The sequence below is a fragment of the Aedes aegypti genome, chromosome 3, assembly GCF_002204515.2.
Source record: "Aedes aegypti strain LVP_AGWG chromosome 3, AaegL5.0 Primary Assembly, whole genome shotgun sequence".
NCBI lineage: Eukaryota > Metazoa > Arthropoda > Insecta > Diptera > Culicidae > Aedes > Aedes aegypti.
The window spans coordinates 131880049-131898799 of NC_035109.1; the positions used below are offsets into that span (position 1 = coordinate 131880049).

Genomic DNA, 18751 nt, shown 5'->3' on the forward strand with positions numbered 1-18751 from the left:
TAGGAAAAATGCATCATGCATAATAGCTATTAATAAACATAGATGAACACCTGAATGGCACGGAGAACACAGGCGACGAGGGTCATGACAGCGGAGGAAGTGACTACGTCAGCACGGCGGATGAAGGTAACTAACCTGCCCTCACATTGAGGGATGTTAAGGATGCCATCAGCAAGCTCAAGAATAATAAGGCCGCTGGTAAAGATGGTATTGGAGCTGAACTCATCAAAATGGGCCCGGAGAGGTTGGCCGCCTGTCTGCACCGGCTGATTGTCAGAATCTGTGAAACCGAACAGCTGCCGGAGGAGTGGAAGCAACGGGTCATATACCCAATCTACAAGAAGGGCGACAAACTGGAATGTGAAAACTATCGTGCGATCACTATCCTAAATGCCGCCTACAAAGTGCTATCCCATATTCTCTTCCGTCGTCTATCACCAATAACAAATGAGTTTGTGGGAAGTTATCAAGCTGGTTTCATCAACGGCCGCTCGACAACGGACCAAATCTTCACTGTACGGCAAATCCTCCAGAAATGCCGTGAATACCAAGTCCCAACGCATCACCTGTTCATCGATTTCAAAGTGGCTTATGATAGCATCGACCGCGAAGAGCTATGGAAAATCATGGCTTTCCCGGGAACCTCACAAGACTAATAAGAGCAACGATGGGCGGTGTGCAGAATAGCGTAAAAATTTCGGGCGAACATTCCAGTTCATTCGAATCCCGCCGGGGACTTCGACAGGGTGATGGACTTTCGTGCCTGCTGTTCAACATCGCGCTAGAAGGTATCATGCGGAGAGCCGGGTTCAATAACCGAGGTACGATTTTCACAAGATCTAGCCAATTTGTTTGCTTCGCGGATGATATGGATATTGTCGGCAGAACATTTGGAACGGTGGCAGATCTGTACACCCGCCTGAAACGTGAAGCGGTGGTGAATGCGTCAAAAACAAAGTACATGCTGATAGGCGGAACCAAGCGCGACAGAGCCCGCCTAGGAAGCAGTGTTACGATAGAAGGGGATACTTTTGAGGTGGTTGATGAGTTCGTCTACCTCGGATCCTTGTTAACGGCTGATAACAACGTTAGTCGTGAAATACGGAGACGCATCATCAGTGGAAGTCGCGCCTACTATGGGCTCCAGAAAAAGCTGCGGTCGAGAAAGATTCACCCCCGCACCAAATGTACCATGTACGAAACGCTTATAAGACCAGTGGTTCTCTATGGACATGAAGCATGGACCATGCTGGAAGAGGACCTGCAAGCACTTGGAGTATTCGAACGAAGGGTGCTTAGGACGATATTTGGCGGAGTGCAGGAGAACGGTGTGTGGCGGCGGAGAATGAACCACGAGCTCGCTAGGCTCTACGGCGAACCAAGTATCCAGAAGGTTGCGAAAGCCGGAAGGGTGCGCTGTACAGGGCATGTTGCAAGACTACCAGACAACAATCCTGCAAAGATGGTGTTCGCGTCGAATCCGGTTGGCACAAGAAGGCGGGGAGCACAGCGAGCGAGGTGGCTTGATCAGGTGCAACAAGATCTGGAGAACGTGGGCCAAAATCGAGATTGGAGAGACACAGCCATGGACCGAGTAAATTGGCGTAACATCGTTAACGAGGTTTTATCAAATTAATTGATGTAACACCAACTAAATAAATGATAAACATAGGTGAAATTTAATTTGTATCGTGACACCCCACAATCAACTAATAGTAGTTTACGCAACAAGTTGCAGTATGCAGTATGCAGAACGAGTCGTACATTACGACGTACAACTACGGCGAGTGCTGTAAAAATCGAGTTCTGCAACGAGTTTTGTACAACACTTCTTGCCATTTCGTAGAAGATCAATTGAGGGTATCAGAAATTATATCGAGATACATTCTCCATTTGCATTTCTGAAAATTGTTGTGTAATGATTCATAATGCAACTCAAAAAAAAGATGAAAATGTGTTGCGTAATACTCATTACGCAACTGAGGAGTCCTGAGTTCGATTCTCACCAAGTAGACGTGTATTTTTTTCGTAAATTTCACATCAATTTCTCCATTTAATCTAATTGCAAAGTAAAGAGTAAAGTGGGACAAAAGTTCAAGTGGGGCAAGAGTTTCTTTTTCAGATTTCTAACTCAATTGAAATCAAAACTTATAAATGTTATGGTAGTTTGAATGCTATTCAAGTAAGAGACTTTCACCCCAAATATCATAAAAATCGATTGGGATTTACAAAACTTATGGCTACGAAGTTAAATTATTATTAAAAAATAATTTTATGTTTTGAGCTTTTCTATGTCTATTATAAGGGTGCTTTGAGGTGTACTAGTTTTTGCATAAATACTTGGAAACAATTTTTGGCCCATAGTGGGGCAAAAGTTTGAATCAGCGGGGCAAAAGTTCAAGTTTATACATGAACCCACGGAAAAAAATTCAAATTGCCTGAAATCATCATACTATCGAAAAATTTGCAAAAAAAACTGCTATATATTATAATTAACCCTGCTGGTATATTATAATTAACCCTGTTTATTTTTTGATGAAAATTTAGTGTGTATTTTTCTGCAAACATAAGTTTATGGCTGATATAAAGTATGCTAGTCATAAAATTATCGAAATTTTGCATTTTAGCCAGCGAACTTTTGCCCCACATTAGATTCGAACTCTTGCCCCACCGCACAGTGGTTTTAAACTCAAAAAAACGATCATGAGCTTTTTCAGTGTCAAAGAGTGAAAATATTGCCACCTGCATATGTAGAGCGGCAACTTTTGACATTGACAAATTTTTAATAATTTACTCATAAGTGATATAAATTTTTGTCTTCTCTGTTTATCAATAAAAGCAATTGGTGTCTTCGACAAAGTTGTTGGAATTGTCAAATGAAGAAAAGCTGTCGAAGACACTTTAACGCTATCTATTAAAATAAAAGATTCATAGCGATTTTCATATAAAAACCACTTCAAAAGTACAAATACTCACTTAACTTTTTTCGCAGTGATTTTCATGGCTTACAATGTTCTAGGACTATGTATATATTTTCAAAATATGAAACTTTGCTGAACAAACCTAGACAATATCTTCATTTTTTCTATGAGTTATAAGCATTTTATTGTAGAAAATTCACCTTTTTCACACTAAAATATCTCGAAAAGTTGCAAAACGTTGCAAACAAAATAATATTCATTGGAAAGGCCAACATCTGTACTATGTTTTCCATTTGGACTCATCCGTGTCTTCGCGTGTCTTTGCCACTTTTCTGCCTGTTGAAAACTTTAATATTTATACTTTTAAGTATTGATTATGTGTATCTGAGCACTATTTATAACTAGTGCTTAAATACGCATAATTGAGATAACTTTCATTCAAAGTTTTGAGTATATTGAATTTGAAGATTTTGAACAAAAATTCATTATTTTGTTCATCTTGGTAGTTTATTTGTTGCATAGTAAAAAAAATCGTACCAAAAATCTTTGGTAAAAAATACTATAAAAGCTGTCTATGCTTGAACTTTAAACTATCATGGTATTTCAGAACAATTTACTAAGGTACCTCGGGGCAAGTGACAATCCGGGGTAAGTGGGGCGTTTCGTTATAGCTCAACTAGGAAAAGTTTTTCATAGGGGTATTCTTCTAGAAAGTTGAAGATACAATGACAAGGAATGTATTTAGTACTAAACATATTGTTATTTTTATTACCATGTGGTTCATGTAACAGTTGTCAGTTCAGCGCCATTTTCAACTTGCATGACAAATTGTGACACGTTTCACGTCTTGCATTGACTCGCGAATTTCCATCAGTAAGCTATAATTTTTAGTTTTCTTATAAGCTGCTAACGATAAACCAGTATTTTGTTTTCATTTCATATGACATTTTCGATGGTCTATCTTACCCCAAAATATATTTGTACCTGGGGTAAGTGGGACCTATCAAAACAAAAACCAGAATCAAAACTTTTCGTACACGTTTCATACATTTTGCTAGAGAGTAGCACTAAAACATTCAATCAAATGATTTTTATCAAAAAAGATCAACCTCAAATTACGTAATTGCATAAGAGGGAGAAAAAAAAGTGTTATTATTCTTTAGTTGTTATAAATTTTTAATTTTTGAAACACGACTTCAAAATTGAACAAACACACAGCTGAAATTTGAAATGCATCATGAGAACGATTACTTTTCTATGTTATTTGAACTTTATTTGTTATTTCTACCAAATTAAGTAGTGATGGAAAACAATTTCATCCCATAAGGTGGTTTTCTGCCATGCATATAAATAATAACAAAACATATTTATAATTTCGTCAATTATTGATTGTTTATGCGCTACATTTTAATACAACTTATGAATTATATATTTTGAACATATTTAATTTCTCTTTACGCTTATATTGAGGAATTTTCAGTTAATATTAAATGTGAGGTGACATACTATTAAATAAAGGGTTTCTTGCTAAAACGTAACGTATTTTATGGTTGATCCCTTATGTACATCAAATATGTACTTAAAATTAAAAATCTATGACTTATCAATCCTATTATTGTAATGGTTGACTTACTGATGTGGATTGACGCATGAAACTGGATGTGTCCCACTTGCCCCGCTTAGCGAGGTAACTGCATCCATTGGATCATTCTAAAACTTTCTTAAAAGGTTTTCACATTTTCGAAATTATTCGATTAGTTTCATGCACACACCAGCAAATATGTTGCCAAAACGTGATTGTGTTGTTGGATTTGAAAATTATTGACATTTGAAAATTTTATTGAACAATTTGTTTGAACTATCGTTTTTTTCGTTCCCACTTGCCCCGCGGTACCTTACGTTAATAATAAACTGGTACATTTGACAGAAATATTTTTATCAATCTGATTTCGACAACAGACATGGTAAAATCAAGCGCATTTCTGGTCTGCTGAAAATTGCTGGTACGAGCGCTCAAGTGCTCTCCCTTAAATGGTAGTTCTTACCGCACAATTTTTTGCGTGTGGATGTGTATTATGCAATGGGTGATACAAATTAAAATTCTTATTCAATTAATTATGCTTATCTCTGAAAAGAAACATCCAAATTTGATTATGATTTACTCAGTTCCCTCCTCACCTGAATAATCAAATTACTTCAATGTTACTTTTCTTGAGCTCGTCATCACTAGATCCGATGACTCTAGCATGCGATTAAGAAGATAAACTCTTGTATTTCGCTTTCTACTATTTGTCTGTATTTTCATATAATAGAGTTTTAGAACTGCCAACCATGTACGCTATGCTTCCAAACTTCTAAATGGCAGGAAGTAAGGATTCAACGGGGTATGTGTTCTGCAAAATTAGTAAGCATTGTAGTAGTACACGTCAGAGAAGTTTATGTGGTTACTTTTCCTATTGCAGCCTTTTCAATTTTGACCGTCTGTTTGATGCATTATATGAGCATTAAAAGACAGTTCAGTAGCACGAAGTCCATTATTTATTCAACCGTCATACGTCATTTTGTAATTTCAAAAACCTGATCAAAGGATATTAATCGTTTCGCTTTAAGGCTTGCTGCGGTATAGGTTGTAACATGTTCAAAAAGTAGGATGGCCTTCCTTAGCCGAGTGGTTAGAGTCCGCGACTACAAAGCAAAGCCATGGTGAAGGTATCTGGGTTTGAATCCCAGTCGGTCCTGGATCTTTTCGTAATGGAAATTTCCTTGACTTCTCTGGGCATAGAGTATCATCGTACCTGCCACACGATATACGAATGCGAAAATGGCAACTTTGGCAAAAGAAGCTCTCAGTTAATACCTGTGGAAGTGCTCATAAGAACATTAAGCTGAGAAGTAGGCTCTGTCCCAGTGAGGACGTTAATGCCATGAACAAGAAGAAGGAGGACAAATAAGAGGACTCGGTAATTGAAACAGCATGTCAATGCACACTAGTCCAGGAAGCTAATTTAGGCGGACATGAGGTTTTCGTCAAGATTTATTGATTTTAGAGCCATAATTTCTTTTGAGAATATGTTCAGAATTTTCAGTACTACAAAATGTACGGATCAAAAAAATGTTTACGGTGATCGGAAGAGTGACGTATACGCCAACTTTTTTATATTAACGAATCGTAAGTTAGTATGTTAAGCAAAGTTGTAGCAAATGGTCATAGAAACAACTTTGCCGAACAAGTTTTTTCTCGGTTTTGCTTTAAACTTCATATGATACTTTTTTTATATATCATACGTTTTTGACAAACTCATAAAAGCACAACGACAGTATTTGCAATAGTATGTGCGATGAAGATTGGGGGCCTTCCTTAGCCGAGGGGTTAGAGTCCGCGGCTACAAAGCAAAGCCATGCTGAAGGTGTCTGGGTTCGATTCCCGGTCGGTCCAGGATCTTTTCGTAATGGAAATTTCCTTGACTTCCCTGGGCATAAAGTATCATCGTACCTGCCACACGATATACAAATGCGAAAATGGCAAATTTGGCAAAGGAAGCTCTTAGTTAATAACTGTGGAAGTGCTCATAAGAACACTAAGCTGAGAAGTAGGCTCTGTCCCAGTGAGGACGTAATGCCAAGAAGAAGAGAAGATGTGCGATGAAGAGGAATGGTGGTCTAAGGACTGTCTTTTGGTCAACAGAAGGTCATCATAAGTTTAATCCTAGATTATCCTCCCTCTCTGGTGTCCATTAAACAATGTTATCGCTCATGGGTTAAACTATGCATTATCTTCCTTCTATCAAACCAAAGGATACGGACCACAACCGTAAACTAGCATTTTAAGTCGATTGAACTCGCTACGAAGCGTAAACTAGCTCCATTCATCTCTTTAAGTTGTTCCCGAACAGTTACTTTTCTGTGGAAAAGGGACTCGCACAAGGTAGGGCAGTTGCAAAAAGTCAAAAGTTTGTCGCAACTATAGATACAATCATCCTCGTAGATAAATGAAGGAGAGTGAGAACTTCTCACTGAAAAGTTGTGATCTTTCATTCCTGTCTATGATTTCCATGCAAACTTTGGAGCCATCAAATTTCCGTTGAATCGTTAGGCCAGCAAATATTTTTCTGGCTGAGAAGTTGTAATTTCTTTACCGATATATTTTGATTTCCAACACAAACAACCCGAACTTGAAAGATTCGCAATTGAAATTGATAACTCTTGAATGAATATTATGCTTCCCGAATCTGCGAGCAGCATTGCTTTAATGTTTACTTATTGCATTTATCTTTCTTTTCCGTTTCAGTTTTGTAAAAAGTTCCGTGTGGGAGAGCGATGCTGTGAATTCGAGTGTCTGGATCCGCCCGGCGAGGACGAAATGTACCAGGTAAGGATCGATTAGGGGCGATAGAAAAAAAATCTTACTAGAAGGGTTGGCTGACCAGATATAAAAAAAATCCTATATATTTTATATTCCATTCGTGAAAATGTAGATTTTATTACAAAAAATGTAGTCTTGAAGACTGATATTGATACACATTAGTAAATATGTGATCGAAAGAACTTAAGAGTGAATTCTCTACATAACTTGTTTGCTTCACGAATAAGCCAGGCATAAGGAAGCCATGGTATGAACGAAAAATTGGTATCTTAAAAGTAAGTCAGCAAAAAAAAATGTGTGATAAAGTTTATAAGCTTCGAAGTCGATTTCACGAAACTAAACGTGTTTATTTTGAACAAAAAAATATTTGGAAGAAATTATGAAAAACAATAATTACATACCTAACTAATATATTTTTTTAGTAAAAAAAACAACTTTCATAAAATTACAAAAAAACCCTTACAAAAAAGATGGTTCTACTTCTGTTGATCAACTGTAAGTGGAATTCGATGGAAAAGACATACCGGCGAATTAATCCTTTATTTTCCACAGCTGGTTGTTTCGCCGAAATGTGTCAATACGCTCAGGAAGCAATTTGATTGAATCAATTTCCGTGCAGAAATGAAATCAACTTGGAAGGCGGGCGATATAATACCATTTCACTTAAAGGAATATGTGAACAACACGAATGTGCTTTTTGGTCACGCAGCTTGGTGTATCGCCATCGTCTTGTGCGACGCAACCATATCACAAAAGCAGAATATATGTAGGGATAGGCGGGGCAAGATGGCCACGAAGTTTTTCAATAAATTATTAAGGATTCTAATGTATAATAATAAATTGATAAGACGTCCAAAAATTTAAACTCAGAAATCAATATTACTATGTAAATATTGTCATGTGTACATTAAAGTTCAAAAATTTACTTTTTCATAAAACATTTCACCATTAAAATTTGACAGTTTTGGTGTGTAAACAAATTCAATCATACTTTTTTGCCGTATATTTATAGAACAGTATACTGCATCCGTTTTACACAATTAATTTCAATATTCGAATGGACAAAGTATTTTAATTTAAATAATTATTTAGTGGATTAACAGCAATTTAATTTTTTTCTGATCGAGGATAAACAGCTATTTTATTAATTGTTATTTAGCAAACTATTTTTGACTTTTCAAAACTTTTGATAGTTGGAGGTTGTAATGTTTTCAAATATGGTAACGTGTTTTTTTTTTCAAATAAGAATGTTAGGATTAACTTGATCTCATATTTAGAGTGCTCATTTTGACCCGTTTACCTCTACTTCCAAATTCAATCGCCGTTTCGAAACGAGCAGTGCAAATACCATGGGGAATACGAATCAACTCTGATTGTGGTTTGATTTCCCGGATGCCTACCAACCGCCGCCGTGTGGAATTGCTATTTGAACCACTTCTAAGTCACCGATTGCTCCAAGCACATTCGTAACTGTTATTTGATTTGATAATGATACCACTTGTCATGATTGATCCCAATACCGAACATTTTTTGTTGTTTGATTTATTTTCTATTTCGATAAAATGTAATTGGATTTGCAAGTAACACATTCAATTGCTACTCAATTTGTGTGCCTTCAAATCTATTTGCACACCTTTATTAAAACCATGAAAACCCCTAAAATGTGTTTTGAGATGAAATATTTGTTAAATTATTCACCTGAATGATCTTTTTTTTTCAATTTCAACATTAGTGAATATGTGGAAAATGAAGAAAAATAATTTCCTCACGAGTGGCCAAGGATGAGGCTAAAGGGACTAGGACAAAGTCTAGAACGTCTTTCTACGAAAATGAATAAGAAGCTCTCATAATATTCGGTAGATTGATAAACTTCCTTCTTGTTAAAAACAAATGATAAAAGTCATAAAATCGTTCCATAATTGGCGCAATCAATTTCATTACAGTATAAATCCCATCTGATCCGTCTGTCATCGCACTTGATATCAACTTAATCGTTCCATACGTGGAATTCAAACCTCAAACGGCTTTCACGTCAAAACCGCGATGGAGCTCGAATCCGTGACAAAATTTCAGCGAAATCAATTTCAGATGAGCCCATATCAACAAGCGGGAAAGCTTTCCTACCAGCAAGTGTGCAAAATCCGAAGTACATTCAATTTTCATAATCTGCTGGTTTGGACATAGCGTGCGAGGCTTTTTGAGTTAGATAATTTTGAAAAGTGATGTAAAAATCAACGTTTGCACCGAGATGCGTACAACATATTTTTTTTTGCATTTTTTTTGGTATTCTTAGCTGATTATTTACGGCCGGTTGAGAATACCAAAAACTGTATTGAAATGCACACAACAGTTTTTTTTTTTTTTCATTTCAAAAAAATTATGAAACAAATTTCAAAAAAAAAATTGGCTTTGTTAAATTTATAACAAGAAATAACTCAAGAACTTTGTCAAAACTCTCTCCAATACTTACATAAAGATGTTCTTTTTTTCATTTTCTCATTGTTATACCGTTTTCCGTGATAGCATTTATCATCTTTTTGGACAGTTAAGAAAAATATCAGTTGAAATATTTTAAAACATGTGCTATTGTACTATTGCTCGTGACCAAAGGTGCCTATTTTGGGGAGATGAAGCACTTGTTTACCCACAATATTTTTACAGATAGGCAAAGTATCATTTCAGTTATTGATTGAAGAGAAAGTAAACAAGGGAAGCCTCTCAATGAAAAATAGGTTATTTTGAAAAGTTACGTTTAATTAGGAGTGTGCGCCGCCGCGCCACGCCGACACCACCGCCGTTTATTCTTCTTGATTTTTGTGCGTATCTCCTTGGGATTTTTTTTAAATCCTGGTTATTGAATTTTTATTACTTTTTCTCGGAAATATTACCGAAGTTTGAACTGAAAATCCTGATGCAATTCTACCGGATATTTTTAGATGATTCTTCCAAAAAATTCCTAGGGCTCTAATAGAATTTCTTCTGGAATTCCTCCGAACTCCGAGATTCTTCTGAAAATGTTTCTAAGATTATTCCGGTAATTCTCCTGAGATTCTTACGAGAATGCCATTGGATTCTAACGAAAACCCTTCTCTAATTCTTCTGAAATGAGTCTAATTTTTTCGTCAATTTCCTTATAATACTTCTGGGACTTTTTTCGAAAATCCTATTAGAATTCATCCGGATATCTTTGGAGGAATTTTTCAGAAAACTTTATGGGATTTTTTTAGAAATCTTTCTGAGGATGCTCTGAATACTTCCTACTATATTATTACATAAGTTCTTCCGGAATTACTTTTGGGATGCTTTTGGGCATTGCTCCTGGATTTTTCAAGAAATCTTCGTGTGATTATTCTTTCGAGTATCACCCTAGGATTTTTGTTGGAAATTCTTCTGGAATACTCCTGGATTCCTTCCGAAAATCCTGATGGCAGCCTGCATAATTTCTTTCAAACATTCATACGGTTTTTTTTCTGGAGTTATTCCTGCTCTTCCGTGAAACCTTTTGAGATTCATCCGGAAATACCATATCATCCAGATATCATTAAAGTATGCTGCCGGAAGTTTTCCTGGGATTCTCCCGTTATTCGTTATGGTAGTTCAGACCGACGATTGGAAAGTTCAGCGCCCACCGGCTGACGAACGAGAACGGCCTACGACTGATAGATTTCGCCGCCTCCAAGAACATGGCCATTCGTAGCACCTATTTCCAGCACAGCCTCCCGTATCGGTACACCTGGAGATCACCTCAGCAGACAGAATCGCAAATCGACCACGTTTTGATCGATGGACGGCACTTCTCCGACATAACCGACGTCAGAACCTATCGTGGCGCCAACATTGACTCCGACCACTACCTGGTGATGGTGAAACTGCGCCCAAAACTATCCGTCATCAACAATGTACGGTACCGACGCCCGCCCCGGTACAATCTCGAGCGGCTGAAACAACCGGATGTCGCCAATGCGTACGCGCAGCATCTTGAGGCAGCGTTGCCGGATGAGGGCGAGCTCGATAGGGCCCCTCTTGAGGACTGCTGGAGGACAGTCAAAGCAGCCATTAACGACGCTGCCGAAAGCGTTGTCGGATATGTGGAACGGAGCTCAAGAAACGATTGGTTCGACGAGGAGTGCCAAGAGGTTTTAGAGGAGAAGAATGCAGCGCGGGCTGCAATGCTGCAGCATGGTACGCGGCAAAACGTGGAACGATACAGACTGAAGCGGAAACAGCAAACCCGCCGATTCCAGGACAAAAAGCGCCGCCTGGAAGAGGTGGAATGCCAAGAGATGGAGTTGCTGTACCGTTCTCAAGAAACGCGGAAGTTCTATCAGAAGCTCAACACATCCCGCAAAGGCTTCGTGCCGCGAGCTGAGATGTGCCGGGATAAGGATGGGAGCATCTTGACGGACGGACGCGAGGTGATCGAAAGGTGGAAGCAGCACTACGATGAACACCTGAATGGCGCAGAGAACACAGGCACAGAAGGTCAGGACAGCGAAGGCGATGGCTACGTCAGCACAGCGGATAGCGGAAATCAACCAGCTCCCACGATGGGGGAAGTTAAGGATGCCATTCAACAGCTCAAGAACAACAAAGCCGCTGGCAAGGATGGTATCGGAGCCGAACTCATCAAGATGGGCCCGGACAGGTTGGCCGCTTGTCTGCATCGGCTGATAGTCAGAATCTGGGAAACGGAACAACTACCGGAAGAGTGGAAGCAAGGCGTTATATGCCCTATCTACAAAAAGGGCGACAAACTGGAGTGTGAAAATTATCGTGCAATCACCATCCTAAACGCCGCCTATAAAGTGCTATCCCAGATTCTCTTCCGTCGTCTATCACCTATAGCAAACGAGTTCGTGGGAAGTTATCAAGCAGGTTTCATCGACGGCCGCTCGACAACGGACCAGATCTTTTCCGTGCGGCAAATCCTCCAGAAATGCCGTGAGTACCAGGTCCCTACGCACCATTTGTTCATCGATTTCAAGGCGGCATACGATAGTATCGACCGCATAGAGCTATGGAAAATCATGGACGAGAACAGCTTTCCCGGGAAGCTCACAAGATTGATCAGAGCAACGATGGACGGTGTGCAAAACTGCGTGAAGATCTCGGGCGAACACTCCAGTTCGTTCGAGTCTCGGCGGGGACTACGACAAGGCGATGGACTTTCGTGCCTGTTGTTCAATATTGCGCTTGAAGGTGTCATGCGGAGAGCCGGACTTAACAGTCGAGGCACGATTTTCACGAGATCCGGACAATTTGTTTGCTTCGCGGACGACATGGATATTATTGGGAGAAAATTTGAAACGGTGGCAGATTTGTTCACCCGCCTGAAACGCGAAGCAACAAGAGTCGGGCTAATGGTGAATGCGTCGAAAACAAAGTACATGCTGGTTGGCGGAACTGAGCGCGACAGGACCCGCCTAGGAAGCAGTGTTACGATAGACGGGGATACCTTCGAGGTGGTGGACGAGTTCGTCTACCTCGGATCCTTGTTGACGGCTGACAACAATGTTAGTCGGGAAATACGAAGGTGCATCATCAGCGGAAGTCGTGCCTACTATGGGCTCCAGAAGAAACTGCGGTCAAGAAAGATTCACCCCGCACCAAATGCACGATGTACAAAGCGCTCATAAGACCGGTAGTCCTCTATGGGCATGAGGCGTGGACTATGCTCGAGGAGGACTTGCAAGCTCTTGGGGTTTTCGAACGCCGAGTGCTAAGGACGATCTTCGGCGGCGTGCAGGAGAACGGCGTGTGGCGGCGAAGGATGAACCACGAGCTCGCTCAACTCTACGGCGAACCCAGTATCGTGAAGGTAGCTAAAGCTGGAAGGATACGCTGGGCAGGGCATGTTGCAAGAATGCCGGACAACAACCCTGTAAAGATGGTGTTCGCCACGAATCCGGTCGGAACAAGAAGGCGTGGGGCGCAGCGAGCTAGGTGGATTGATCAGGTACACCAGGACCTGGAGAGCGTGGGTCACAGTCGAGGATGGAGAGAAGCGGCCATGAACCGAGGAAATTGGCGAAATATTGTTGGCGAGGCTTTATCAAGATAATTGATGTAAAGCCAAATAAACCTCGTTATGGTATTCTTCCGGAAATACCTTTGGGATTCTTCAGTTAATAGTTCTAGGACTCTTCCGAATACACAGAAAAAAATATCCGTTCTCGTATCCATGAACAGCAGTCGTGAACTCGTCAACAAGCAAAAAAAACACCGTGAACTAGATCATGTATGGATCGATGCACGGGTTCACTAATTTGACGTTTGAGCGGTGCCATGGTCACATAAATAACACGGCACCGCTCAAACGTCAAATAGTGAACACGTGCATAGGTCTATATATGAACGCGTTGCCTAGTTCCGAGAACGTTCATGTAAACATGATGGTAGTTCATGGTGTATTTTTGACAGTTCAAGTTTTCCAGAACACTTTTTTGAGCGTGTATCTTTCTGGAATCCTTCTGGGAATTTCTTTGGAATTGTGGAAGAATGTCCAGGAGAATTCAGGGATAATTTGCAAAAGAATCAGAGAGATTTTTGAATGAATTTCTGGGGGAACTCTGGAATAATTACTTAAGGATTTACAAAGGAAATCTGTAAGAATTCCATGAGGATTTATAGAAGAATTACAAATGTATTTTTGAATACGTTTCATAGTGATATCCAACAGAATCCCAGAAGTTGTCCGATGTCCGGAAGTTTTCTTAAGGAATTTCCATTTCAATTCAAGGGGAATTTTCTAAAGATTCCACCAAGAATTTCTGAAAATGTTCAAGGAAATGAACTAATAAATCACAAAAAAATCAAGAATATTTCCTGAAGAATTACAGAGAGATTGTATCATAATATCAGAACTCTAAATATTCCCAGAGAGATTTCTGGAAAACTAAAGCTGGATTTCCGCCAAATCCAACACAATTTCTTATGAGTTTTTGAAAGAATTCCTGAGAAAATTCTTGAATAATTTCGGATAGATTTCCATAAAAATTAATGTTAAATGAATCCCCGAAAGATATCTGGAAGAATTTCAACAGGATTTACCGAAGTATTCTATGGCGATTTCCGCAAGAATCCCAAGATTTTGAACGGAAAAATCCAACAGCGAAAGAATAGATTTTTACTATAATTTTAGATGGATTTCCGGGAGAATTCCAGAAGAACCGGATTAATCCTGAAATAATCTAAGAAGGATATCCAATAAAGTCCCAGGAACATTAAGAAAGAATTACTGATGGAATTCTGGAAAAAAATCAGAGGATTTAATATAATAATTTCAGATGGATTTCTGAAAAAAAAATCCAGAAGGATTCTTGTAAGAAACCCCGAAAGATTTCTGGAAAAATCTTCAAAGTATATTCAGAAGAATCCCAGATCTTTTCAAATAACTCCATCCCTCTGGAAAGCAATCATAGAAACATTTTCGGCAGAATTTCAGTGAAATTTACAGAAAAAACGCGGAAGCATTTCTAAAAAAAAAATCCAAGAGAAAGTTCCAGCAAGATTTTCGGAAAAATTACAGAACTATCAGAGATATAACTATTATAATTTCAGGAGGATTTCCGAAACTATTATAGTTTCGTTTCTGTAGTATCATAAATAAATTGTAAGAAGAATCTCAGAAGCATTTCCGGAGTAATCCAAAAAAAATTTTGAACGGAACATTTCGAAAAACGTTCATGAAAGAACTATAGAGGGATGATGCCTGATGAATTTCAGAAGGATTCCGTATAAAAGATTCCATGTGGATTACCGGAAGAATTTCAGAGGGATTCCAGGTAGAATTTCAGTGAGATTATCAGAAGAATCCCAGAGAGCTTTGCAATTTCTAGAAGAATCCTGAAGTTATTCAATTCTAAGATCATAAGATGAAATTCCGGAAGAATCGCAGAATAAATTAAAAAAAAGAATAGAAAATACTCATACATGCATTAACTTTAGTTATTCAGTAACATTTTTTTCTTAGTATTCAATCACAAACGTTATTTTTTAGGTTCACGCGCTCGAAATTGACCATCCATCCTTATTTGAGCAGCTGTAAGCTACTTTCATCAGTACGCTCATGCCACAAAAAGCAAAATATCACTCCAGCGATGTGAAAACCTGAACTCGATTGCACTTAAAACACGTGCAAACTAAAACGAAAAAAAAACTCCGGCGACCCGACGACGCAATATGAAAAAAAAAGAATTTTCTAGTGAAGATGAAACGAAGCCAAAACTCAAACCCTCATGAGCACAAATCTAGAGAACCAGACAGCGATTCAAGCTGTAAATCTGATCGCTTGTTCACCACCAGCGAGTGATCATTCGATCAAGCCATCAGCCGGATCCGCTGTCCGGCTCTTCAGACCTGTGCTCATGAAAACTTAAGGTCCGGCTTCGATGCATCTTCATCTTTGGGCTTTAACGAAAAATTGCTCAGCAGAGCGCGTACATAATAAATCATTATACTTCCACCATAGACACTTTTATCCTCAAACTGCACCAGCCGTTTCGCCAACCGAATCTAATAATTTACCGAGACGATAAAAACGTGACAGTTCAATTTTCAACACATCCGTTCACGTGCGCTACCTACCTGGATAAAAAATACAATACCAAAAAAATATAAAGTACAGTGGGATTCCGTTTTTGGCATGCTCCGTTTTTGGCATGCTCCGATTTTGGCACCCCCCGATTTTGGCAACAAAATGGATCCGTTTTTGGCAACATTTTTCAATACCATTAAAATTTGTAAATTTTTGTAAATATTATCGTGTCTGTTGCTTTAGTCACTTGAATAGCATGTCAACTCCATACCGATTACATTCCAGATCTCCATTTTCGTCGATGTTTCCCCAAATCTCACCAACTACTAAGGACTCGCGTACGCGCTTATTTAATTCAGAATGGTCATTGGTCATACATAGGCAACGTTTCATGAGACCAATAATCTCCACCAGTATCTCAACTTAAGACCATTCTTTTTTCATAGGCATTCATATTGAGTGACCAGCCCACTTGAGTCTGCCAGTAGGTGATACAATAAAAAAAAACACTGTTCTTCAGATTTGGAACAGCTTGTTCGAACAAAGCACCAGCACCGACATAAGAGCAACGAAAAATCTATGACTCACACAGAGTTACAATCATACATTTTGTCTCGCTGTCTTTATTATTATGGATTTATATACCGTTTTGACTCATATTCTGAACACTTAAGGCCAACAGTGACTTCAAATGCATCTGACTGGTATAAATTGGCTGATATTTGTGTAAATTTTAATTTCTTCGCAAAGTCTAACTGTTAGCTTTCGGGTGTACCAATAATAATGTTGATTCAATAAGTTTTAGTATTGTTTCAACGTAAAAGCATAGAATAATATTTTGATTCAAACGCCGAAAACTCTGTTTATTCTGTCTCATATTCCGAACACCTTGATTCGAATTCCGAACAGGACGAATGAATCGTATTCGAATGAATAATTTCACAAATAAATTTATCTGAGCTTGTTCTACTGGTCTCAAACTAGAGAATCATTACTACTCCCGCGATATAAATTATATTGGAGACGTTAAAATTGAATTGCAATTGACTGCCATTTCCTTGTTATTTGGTGACGTATTTCAGCGAAACATTTCAACCAAATCGCCATACAAAAACCAAGTGTTCGAAATATGAGTCTGTTCGGAATTTGAGACAAAACGGTACATTGCGTATGTAATAACACACCGCAATAATAGATACAAATATGTGCAGCAAAATTTCGTGTATTATAACTTTTTTTAAATGTCATTAAATAACATGACAAATGCACATACAGTCCAAACTACAATTTATTTTCAATAATACTATTGAAGCGTGCGATAAATACGACTGAGAGTGATTTTACTTTTTGTCTGTGGTATTGGTGTGTATATTGATCTTTCTGCGTCAACTATTTAAAGCTACGTTCTCTCTTTTCTATAGACTCTATAAGGCGTTAGATTTGTTAAAAGACGATCCAGAATTCTGTACAAGATTATTAATCAAGGATACGGGTCTCAACATCATCAAAATGTCCCTTACGAGCTGAGTCTATGAGTTTCCTAACTGTACCCCGGAGAATCCTTAAGGGATTCTTCGTTCTTGTGGGACTTTTCAGAAATTTTAACGAATTCATGAGGATATCTGCAGATTACAAGTGGACACTGAGAGCTTCTTGAGGGATCGTTAGAGTGTATAACTGGTTATGGAGGATTATGTCCAAAATCTGGTGATTTCTAATAAACTCTACACCGTGTCCAGTATATTCTCATACAAATTCAAGATAACATTATTTTGCGCTTGTCTAACTGACATCATTGGTGATAATATTTTTTGAAAGTGGTTATAATACTGATTCACTACAGGAAATATTTTGGAAATATTTCAATTATAAACTTATTTTATCAATTTAAGAATTTACGAAAAATATTTCCAGCGGCACGCTCATAGGCAGAGCCCAATTTCAATCTGCAGTTATCGCACATATATTTATCAAATTTTATCAATATTTATCTATTCAAAACGCAATATGATTAACTTAAAGTTTCTGAAACTTTTTTGTGAATGCTCTGATTTTCACTTTGTAAACCAGACCAATATGAACAAAAATTCATTTTAAGTGCAAACCACGACTTCAATGGACATTTTATCACTTATCATAGCAATTATTTTTTTCTTATTTATAAAACAAGCTATTCTACCTTAGTATAATACTACCAGACTACAATGAAATACTACAACATTGGATTATCTTACATTCAGTAAAGTTATACCAAAGAAAAGAAAAAGTGTATGAGAATATATTGGACACGGTGTAGGGTGTCTTGTAAATTTTAAGCGGGATAATGTGAATTTCTAGTAGTTTTTTTTTAATATTTTCGGCGAAAGCTTGAGGATTTTGAAAAGGTTCCCAGAAGAATTTGAGGTGTGCTAGTGGTAGCCTAATAATAATAAAGTTTTAATTTTTTTCATCGGAGACTTGAGAATTTACGGCAACATCGCAGCGGAATTCCAAGATGTTAACGCATAGCAAAATCCTTAGCAAGATCCTGAGAACTCTATGCGAGATCCTACGTGTGCAGGTGTAAAACATATATCAAGCTGAATTAAAAATTATTTCAAGTAAAAATTAAATTCTACACAATTACAAGACATTTATGCATCTTCTCATGTTTATGTTTGCCCTTTTGATACAGTCATTCATTCATTATAAAATGCTTTACTTTATCAGAAACATAAATTGAACGAGCAATTCTAAACTTACCGAATTTTTCAGATTTTATGCTAAAGTCCAAAAGTTAAACTGATTTTAATTGTTCATTTAATTAGAAAAAAGGCCATGCCGTTTTGCAATACCCAGCGCTTTTGATTCGCAAATACGTCTTTAAAAGAAAACATTTTTGTTTTCGTTTTCTCTCATAGTTTTAAGAAAATGTCCAGTTCTTCAATAAAA

General features: G+C 38.1%; 1 protein-coding gene across 2 annotated transcripts in view; it reads left to right on the forward strand.

Moving 5' to 3' along the window:
- Positions 1-18751, forward strand: part of LOC5569942 — a 228339-nt gene that overhangs the window by 160631 nt on the left and 48957 nt on the right. For both annotated transcript variants that reach the window (XM_021848798.1, XM_001658787.2), the window contains exon 4: positions 7210-7290. In XM_021848798.1, coding sequence (XP_021704490.1) covers positions 7210-7290 — 81 coding nt within the window. The remainder of the gene's footprint in view (positions 1-7209; positions 7291-18751) is intronic.